Source organism: Mus caroli, chromosome 12 (assembly GCF_900094665.2).
Source record: "Mus caroli chromosome 12, CAROLI_EIJ_v1.1, whole genome shotgun sequence".
NCBI lineage: Eukaryota > Metazoa > Chordata > Mammalia > Rodentia > Muridae > Mus > Mus caroli.
In genome coordinates, this window is record NC_034581.1 from 64,622,128 (window position 1) to 64,632,062 (window position 9,935).

A 9,935-nucleotide genomic window follows, 5' to 3' on the forward strand; every position below is an offset into this window, starting at 1 on the left:
TGAGGAAAAGATGTAATAAAAAAATACTGTTGAGAGAAGTGTAGTAAATATAGTCATTTGTTATGAACATTCTGTACTGCAGTGTTATGTTAAAGTGTTACGTTATACTTTAAACAACAGCAGTTGAATAGGCTGTTCATATTAACTGTGCTCTGACTGACAACACGGTTCTGGCTGCAGTGTCTCGAGATGGTGGAAGTGTAGCCCACCCCTTAGTCCATCACTCTTAGGAAGCATTCCGGTGTACTCCAAGAAAAGGCATGGATACAGTTGTTAATTTACTCCATATTACATAAACAGAAGCCTCTCTTTCTGACATAGGTTTGTGGTGGTGATAAACCATTTTTGGCCCCTAACGACCTGCAAAGCAAGCACCTGCAGCTAAAAGAAGAATCTGTGAAGTTATTCCGAGGCGTGAAGAAGATGGGCGGGGAAGAGTTCAGCCGGCGTTACCTGCAGCAGCTGGAGAGTGAAATAGACGAACTCTACATCCAGTATATTAAGCACAATGACAGCAAAAATATCTTCCATGCTGCTCGCACCCCCGCCACACTGTTCGTTGTCATCTTTATCACATATGTGATTGCTGGCGTGACTGGATTCATTGGTTTGGACATCATAGCTAGCCTGTGCAACATGATCATGGGACTGACGCTTATCACCCTGTGCACCTGGGCATATATCCGCTATTCTGGCGAATATCGAGAGCTGGGTGCTGTAATTGACCAGGTAGCTGCAGCTTTGTGGGACCAGGTGAGAGTACCTTCAGTTTTGCACATACTGTGTAATTAGTGTTGCATTTACTATTAGAAATGTACAGGTGAACATGACTTGGGCCCATTCTTTAAGACTTTACAGTATACCAAGATTTGAGCAACTAACTGTAAGTCCTACACAACTGCTTTCTAGTTAACATTTTAGTATTTAAAACATACATACATTAACAGCATTTTTACTTTCTGATTCTAAAATGTTACTAGTGTGAGAAGTTAATAGTGTTAATAGTGTCTGAGAAGACAGTCATTTAGCTGTCGTGACCCTGAGTTAAACTTAACTTAGCCCTTGACTAGCACTGGCTTAGTGAGGGGCATATGCGAACCACAATCACTTGGTTATATGTCATTCCCTTTAATTATCAGATTACTTCAGACTGTAGTTGACCTATACTTCTGCACTAAGCTGCAGCATGAGCCAGTGGTCAGCCTCTGACATAGCTGCCTGTGGGCCAGCTGCTGGCTCTGCTGGTCTAGTTAGCTTCAGCTGAGGGAGTCAGGACTACCGTGGCATGGTGCTCAAATAACGAAGGACAGGAAAGACAGTGGGAATATGTAAGAAAGACAGACAGTAACTTACTACTGTCCCGGAGTCTCTTCAGTTACTTAGTGAGAAGTTAGGGAAGTTAAAGGGGCCATACAACTTTATGTTTTAAGCTTGTGACCATTGTGATCTAGAGGTGATCTAGAAGGGTAACTAATGAGTTGTGTGCTTTGAGGACTCAAGCTGAAATAACACTGCCTCCCAAACTACTCAGTCTCTTGGCAGCTCTCATGCACACAAGGCTAAAGATGGGTTACCTGTGTAAACCTCAGCACCTTCCTAGAACACACTGCTAAAACTTACCTGAAATACAGAATTGGGTTCTTTAAAATATTTTCATAAAATATGGAATCTAAACTTAAAAATTTTCAGGAGTATTTTTTCTTAATGCTTATAATTGATATTGCAAATGAAGTTGAAAATTATGAATTAAGCAAGATATAACATTTTCCTTTTAAAATTCCCTTTGCTACAGGGAAGCACAAATGAGGTAAGCTAACATTTTTTAATTAACAGATATATTATTTGTATATATGATGTTCCTATTTTATAACTGACTAGGTATTAAAGGATATTTTAGAGCATAATCTTAGAAAATATTCTCTAAAATGTAAATTTGAATGAATTTTTAACATATTCCAAATATTATGTAGGACTTAATTTGAACAAAAGTATCATTAAAGGGTGTTTGATTTTAGTCCTGTGTAGAAAAGTTCATGTTTTCAGCTCAATGTTGCAGTATTTAATTTCCCCATATTGGTCAAACATTGGACAAGCAGAAACACAGGAGCACAGGTTTAGTTGGCTTAGTGTGAGAAGAGATGGTGGCAGCGGCCAGCAGGGAGCAGGGAAAGATGGATGCTTGCGCTCAGCACGCTTGCTCTTTTTATTCCGTCTGAGACCACAGCCCATGGGATAAGAAGTCTTCCCCACGCAGGGTGGATGCTCGTGACCTAGTTGATCTTTCTGGAAACAACTGTATAATCATTCCTAGGGGTGCTTCCATAGTGACTCTAAATCCCGTAAGGCTAACCGTGAAGACCGACCATCACAGGTATCCCCTGCAGTTCTGCAGTGAAACCAAGCAGGAATACAATCTGAGTAGATTCCATCAAAGTCGCAATTTAGTAAACTAAATTCACTAGAAGAACAAAACAAACTTCAGCTTGTACATAAACCTTGGGTAGGGGAACTTAATACCTGAAGAGAACTGGAATTAAGCTCTGTACACTAGGAGCACAGCATGCCAGAACTAGGGTGACACCGTGCTGTACCGACCACGTTTACAGATCTGAACATGGTACTAACCATATTTAGTGTTAGGAAAACAGCTATAGGGGCTAGAGAGATGACACAATGGGTAAGAGCACTGGCTCATCTTCCAGAGGTCCTGAGTTCAATTCCCAGCACCCACATGGCAGCTCACAACTGTCTGTAACTGTAGTCCTGTGGGATACGCCGCCGCCTTCTGCTGTGCAGGCATGCATGCAGACAAAGCATCCATATATAAAGTACACGAATGAATAAATCCTCTTTAGGGAAACACCTATGCAGAATCACAAAAGGTTTTTTGAGAATTGCTATGAAGATAATAAGTTTTTACCCAGTTCTTCAAAATATTCAAAAACTACACACTCCAGAATACATGAGTCGGAATTGGGTGTTCAGTATGTGACAGTCGGAGGAATAGCTCTTCTACACTAGCCAAGGGGAAAAACAAAGATACTTAGGAGTACCCAAAAATGTGAAATATGTAAACATGTGTATGCCTGCTGTAGTGGCACACGTCTGTAATCCCAGTACTCAGGAGGTGGAGGAAGCAGGATCATAAATTTGAAGCTAACCTGGATCACACAGTGAAACTTTATCTCAAGAAAGGCCCTAAAATTCTTTGGATTCAAACACCTTTAAAATAACACGAGGAATAATCAGAGGAGGTCACTTCAGTGATGAAAGGCTTTTTGAGGTGGTGGTTCTGAATGAGAGTCTGTGCAGTCAGAACTGAGTAGTGGAAACACTGCTGGAGAATAGAAATAAGAGAGCCCAGCTGGGCATGGAGAAGGAACCTTTAGCTGACCTAGCACACACTTAAGATGGAAAAGTAGCCGGTTCTGGAAAAATACATTGACAGCAGGAGGTTGTCTATCTATGCTGTCTAAAACGGACAGTACTTCAATGTGAGATGTCCACATATCCGTCTGGGATATGGAAAGCTACTGGGCTGGGCTAGTATTCTAGGAGATGTTTAAGATAAAGGAAGTGCGGTCAGAGAGTAAAACCTTGATAAGCTTAACCACCAGCACAGGCTGTGGAACTGAAACTGTTCTACATTTTAAGATATTAGGAACTGCTCTGTTTGTTTTACATGTGTGTGAGTATTCAGCTGCATGTCAAGTCTGTGTACCATGTACATGCAGACCCAGTGAAGGCCAGAAGAGGGCATCAGATCCCTTGGGATTGGGATTAGTGGGAGTTATGAACCATCATGTGGGTGTTAGGAATTGAATCCAACTCCTCTGAAGAGCAGCCAGTGCTCAAACCAGCTAGGCCATCTCTTCAGCCCCCACTAGTCAGTGTTTGAGAGAGAGTAATGATATAAAGATGTATCAATTTGGGACTGAAAAGAGGCCTCAGTGGTTAAATCACTTGCCACCCAAGGCTGAGGACCTGAGTTCAGATCTACTCAAATGCCAGGAGGATGTGGTGGGCCATCCATAATCCCTCTGCTTAGAAGAGATGCGATTCTTGGGGCAAGCTTGGTGGCTAGACTAGCCAAACTGGTGAGAGACTCTGCCTCATATATAATGTGGAGAGCAATAAAGGAAGATACCCAACAACTTCTGGCCTCCATACACCCACACACACAAACATATACAAAAATGTATTTGAAAAGTATGACTTCAGCATGCTGAATTTTATATAGTACTATAAGCTAAAAAGGAAATGAGACCTATGTGTTAATGTCTTCTAACCCTGGTTCTTATATTCTAGGCGTTATACAAGCTTTACAGTGCAGCAGCAACCCACAGACACCTGTGTCACCAAGCTTTCCCTGCACCCAAGTCAGAGCCTACTCAACAACCGGAAAAGAAGAAAATTTAATCTAAAAACATGCAGGTGCATGACCGTTTGTCAGCTAACTATCAAAGCTTTTGTTTCCATGCAGACATGCAAAGTGCTTCCTTCAGAGTGAAACCCAAACACCCGAGCGAGGACTCGGACAGTTTACTCCTTTACTCCAGTGTTTAATGAGCAGATGTATGTATGCATGGTTATTCGTCAATGTGCAGTTTCCTCATTTCTGTCTTTAAATATGCTATTATCATTTCAGGTATTTGTAAATTTGAGGATAGTAGATTTGTTCTGCTTGACTTTTCTAAGTTCTACTACTGGGTTATAATTAAATATTGTGTAGTATTACTCTGGGTTTGGATATGCTCATTTGATTTCTATAAAAAATTTAAGTTATTTTACATAATAGCTATTTGTTAAAGCACAGTTATAACTCGGCAGGCTTGATTTTAATCTATAATATTATACATACCACAGGCTCTTACCTTGAAACATATTTGAGAGCTTAAAAGTTGCTTTACCAAAAACTATACATTGTTTCTTTTATATCTTTATGAATATAGAATGTAAATCTCTTGATCAAAAATGCACAAAAATTGTTTTGTACATGTGTTTGAGTTTCACTGCACTGTATATTTTTTCATTTGGTACACCACAAATGTATTCTTCATAGGTTTATTCTTTTAATATGTGAACTATTAAACTTTACTGTTTCCTAACATTAAACCAAATGCTCACTGGCTCTAGAACTACTTGGGAGGTCTGGTGTGGCATGAAAGGTCTATTCTGCCTCAGTTCAAGGTGCATTTTCTTTCTGATACCATTTCAAGACAAGACTGGGTGCTCAAGGTGGTGTGACCATACACTATTTCTGATCCCACCTCAAACTTAAATATACATCTTAAACGCAAGCTAATTGTATTAGGTACTTTCCAGTTCTTTGATTTAAAAAAAAAGTTTATTTACTTCTTAGACAAGATTTTACTATGCAGCTCAAGCTGGCTTTCAACTTGTGATGGCCCTGCCCACCTCCCGAATCCTAGAATTAGAAACATGTTGCTACCTGTAGCATCCTTCCAGTTCATGTAAACCAGGGAGTCTATATTTCTTTGTGTGTGTGTGTGTGGGGGGGGGGTTGGGGGGCGGTGGTTCAAGACAGGGTTTCTCTGTGTAGCCCTGGTTGTCCTGGAACTTGCTCTGTAAACCAGGCTGGCCTCGAACTCACAGGAATCCACCTGCCTCTGCCTCCCAAGTGCTGGGATTAAAGGTATGCACTACCACCACCACCTGGCTATAATATATTTCTAATAACTGAAATCTTTAGTGGAATTTTATTAACAAAACTAAACCCTTTAGAGGAAAATAAATCGGAGGAGAGACTAGTAATGGAGGAATGGTAATGCCTCATCTACCCAGGAGCCCAAGCAGACATTTTTAACTGTCTCAGAAATGGTGAACAGAAAGTAAGAGAGACAGAAGAATGTGTGTAAGCTTACAAGCTGAACAGAAGTTTACACTTCTTTACAGACAGCTGGCCGTATGCTCACTAATTCTCTTCCCCTGATAATGTCCCAGTAGCCATATTTTAGCTTCAGCTTCTCTTTTCATTATAGGCTTGTGGGCCTTCTGAACAGAAGGATAAAGCATAACAAGTATAAAGCATCAAACATCATACTAAATATAAAATACCAAAACATGAATTCAAGGACCAGACAGTTTCCACAAAAATATATTTAATAACTTGTTATATAAAATCAAACACAAAGTTTTACCAATAATTCAAAGTCACTTCTAACATGGAGTGTTTATACTTAGGAAAAGAACTAATATATATGCATATTCACAACATTTGTAAGCACAACTCGAGAGCTACGAAGCTCAAGAATTCTAGATTTACAGCTGGAAGTTCCATACGTTTGTCTGTAATCAAGTGTTCAGCACTAATTATGAACTATTAAACCCTAAGCAAGAAAAACAGGAATGACAACCTGTTTCTAAACCTTTATGACAAATACTTCTCAAAGATTAAAAAAAGGCAATATAAAATTTACTTAAGTGACCAAGATTTCTTATTGGATCCCTGATTGTCATTTTTGGCAACTTAGCCCAGCCTGATGGAAGGCAGTATTCTATGTGGTCAGGAAGCCTGTGCTGTGTCTCACCAGAGCCTTGCTAACTGTTCTTATGTGCTCTGCCTCAAAGGAAGGAAGCTGTATTAGCAACAGTTGCTCACTAAGAGGCATGTACTTATTATATTCCTGTACTTCTGAATGTGTTCCTCAAAGACTTCATCTCCCTCCTTCAAAGGTGTCCCTTACATTGGTGGTCAGGGGGCTGGGGGCGGGGGGAGATGACCACACACGTACAAGCTTGTCACAATAAAGGTTCCGAGTCCTGTTTTGTATTTTGAACTATACCTATGGTAATAGTTCAAACCATCTCATTCCAGAAAACACTTGACACCACACGTAGCAACTGTTCACAGATGTGCTCTTATCCTCTTCCGTTTCCTAAACAAGAAGGGTGTGTCCATAAGAAGTCACAGAGTGACTGTTTCCTATTTAATGCCTGTTTATGATGATAATCTCTTCCTGTACTACTTTTTGTCCAGAGTCTCCAGCAGTTTCCTAATACAGCATTTGGTAGAATATGCCATATTGGCTTTTTAAATGATAAAACTTTCTTGGTTCAATAAAAGAAAAAAATTGATAACAAAATATATGTAAAACTAGAATTTTATACTTCCAAATAGTAAGTTACCTTTATTAACAAAGAACTTGTTTGCAGTCATTTATCTGAAAATATTTTAAAGCTCTTATAAACTTGGCTTGTGATAAGTTAACTTAAGAACGTCTTGCCATGCTGCTGGGCATACCACTGCTGCCTCTGCTTGCGGTTTTCCAACTCGGTGAGAAGAGCCTGTCTGTAGGCCTCATACAACTTCACAATCTGCTCCAATTCCTTCATGAAGAGCAACTTTAGCATTCCCTGGTACGTGTCCAGGTCAGCCAGCTGGAAGAGCTCCCACTTCAGAATGTGGTCATATCTGTAGTAAAACATGTTAATAAGACATAAATGTGCATTTACACCAATAAACTGGTCTATTTTTTATAGATATTTTTATTATATGTAAAACTCAGCTTCATTTAAAAGTATTTGTGTTAGTAAAACTTGCTACTTAGATACACTTTTCTTGAGCTGGGGCCCTAAGCTGACCTTGAACTTCTGTGTGCAGGATGTCCTCCTGCCTCACACTTCTCAGTGGCTAGGAATACAGGCCCATGCGAGCACACACAGCTCTGAATACACTATCTTCCCCCCTTCCCTCTCTCTAAAATTCATTTCCAGTTTTTATGTGTATGAATGCTTGACCTGCATGCATGTCAGTGCACTGTGTACATGCCTGGTGCCTGAGAAAGCCAGAGAAGACATCAGATACCCTGGAACTGGAGTTACAGTTTTAAGACACTATATGGCTCCTAGGATCTGAACCAGGGTCCCCTGCAAAAGCAGCAGCACTCTCTCTCCAGCCCTATTTATTTTTTAATTGGAGAATCTTTTTTTTTTTTTAGATTAATTTTTATGTATATTGGGTGTTTTGCCCACATTATATGTCTGTGTACCACATGCAAATACAGAAGAGGGTACTGGTGGATCCCTTAAAACTGAAATTTCAGACAGAGATGAGTGGCCATAAAGATTCTGGGAACTGAACTTGCTCTCTACAACTGAGCCATCTCCCTAGCCACAAATGTGCTGTTTTTTAAGGAAGGGAAAAAACTGTTAAATATTATTTCGGGTTTATTTTAAAAATCAATTGTAATATTAGTCTTGAGTAGCCGTTAATACTGATTGCAGACTATAGTGGCTCTGTAATTTCCAGAAGGCACATCCTATGCTCGTTGAAGTTCATACAGAGTTAATGCTGAGAACTCAGAATACTTGAGAGCATACTGTACTCACAAGTGGTCATACAGAAAAGCATGTAAAGTCACTCGTGAGTGGCATCAGTGCTGGCAGACTGACGGGATAGAGGAATTAGTCCTATTCAACCACAACAACAGAGACAGAAGATGAATCATTTGGGAGCCAAGTATTCCTGAGGATGAGTAACAAGAAATAAATCCCAAGAAGACAGGTTTGGAGACATGGCTCAGAAGTTCTTGCAAAGGACTGGAGTTCAGTTCCCAACCCCTTATTAAGTAGCTCCCATCCCCCTAGACCTCCAGCTGCAGGAAATCAATACTTTCATTTGGACTCAAGCTACACCACACATGTGTGTGCACAAACACACACACATAATTAACAATAAAATAAATTCAAGAATCAAAGAAAATAAACTTTCAAAATGAGAGAATAAACTGAAGAAAACTTGACAATGTGACATCATGTTGCTTATTCTCATGTGGGTCTTGGAAGGACTCGAGTCCTTCAGTGCTTAGAGTGGCTCAGAGGAAGTTGGAAGTATAAAGCCAAGGTAGTAACTGACACTTTGAAAGGGAAGAGCTCAAGGGACAGCAGTCTGATTTAGTTTTCTTGTTTATAGATGAAAAACTCTGACAGCTAAAAAAAACCCTAATTATCTCCTGTAAGAATATTTAGTGACTAACAGTTCAGGAAGGCAGAGGTGTATGGAGCTTTAGCGTGACAGTTTTTTAGGGTCACTGTCCATTACCAGAGGAATGTAAATACAGTAAGTTATGTACCTATGTGATGTTGAGGTCATTTCTCAAATCACTGCAGGGTAGAGATAAAAGGAAGCTTTAAGTTGCAATGTCTAGTGAATTTGTTTATAATAGCACTTCTGTCCTATCTAATGGCTACTTTGGTAACTCATTTGCCATTTTATTCCAAAGTCTACAAAAAAACATATATGGCTCAAAAAAATACAAAAATAAAACAAAGTGTACTGAGCAGTTCCTGCAAGCTGCCCAGGCTACACAGTGCCACACACACAGTTCCATCATCTTGGGTGTGTGTCCCAGGAACACCAGCACCGTGGCAAAGCTGCAGGCAAGCAGCTTACCCCACCCCGCTTTTATTCTGTTACTTGAGGACTGAGGACTAATCTCCTTGCAGAAACCTGATAGGCTCTTTTCTTGGCAGCATCACTCCTCATGGACAGGAGCTGGAGCTGCATGAAGGAGTGACAATGTGACCGCCTCCAGTGTCTCCAGCACAGCTGTCATTAGGTCGTTTCATTTACTCACCATTTCCCTGAAACTCACTAGTAATTCCTATGGAAGAACTTAATTTCAGAGTGTTCTGCTGTGTGTCACCACAGTACCAAGCTCTTAACTGGGTACCTTGGTTGTAAGTACTATATCATGTTACATTTTAATGTCATATAAAAATAAAAAGAAAACAAAAATTAAACGTCATATTTGGTATTATGTATCCATTACCAGAGGTTTGTACACAAAGTAATTAGGATTCAAACATCTTTGAAGAATTTTTACTTCTAATCAAAGAATCAAAATTTATAACCTCTGATATCCTTTCTTAAATGTTACATAGAAGCCCAATAGTGTAAGAAAACCACAATA

The 9,935-nt window shown here is 39.8% G+C and overlaps 2 protein-coding genes across 3 annotated transcripts in view; one reads left to right on the plus strand and one right to left on the minus strand.

Annotated features, from left to right (window-relative positions):
- Window positions 1-5,115, plus strand: part of Atl1 (atlastin GTPase 1) — a 68,860-nt gene extending 63,745 nt beyond the window's left edge. The window contains exons 13-15 of one of the 2 annotated variants that reach the window (XM_021178703.1): window positions 322-753; window positions 1,793-1,807; window positions 4,309-5,115. In XM_021178703.1, the coding sequence (XP_021034362.1) occupies window positions 322-753; window positions 1,793-1,807; window positions 4,309-4,419 (558 nt within the window). In that variant the 3' untranslated portion in view covers window positions 4,420-5,115. The remainder of the gene's footprint in view (window positions 1-321; window positions 754-1,792; window positions 1,808-4,308) is intronic. The other variant, XM_021178705.2, reaches the window with a different exon arrangement.
- A 990-nt stretch (window positions 5,116-6,105) lies between these two features.
- Window positions 6,106-9,935, minus strand: part of Sav1 (salvador family WW domain containing protein 1) — a 22,251-nt gene continuing 18,421 nt past the window's right edge. The window contains exon 5 of the mRNA XM_021178706.2: window positions 6,106-7,435. Within this exon, the coding sequence (XP_021034365.1) occupies window positions 7,228-7,435 (208 nt within the window). The 3' untranslated portion in view covers window positions 6,106-7,227. The remainder of the gene's footprint in view (window positions 7,436-9,935) is intronic.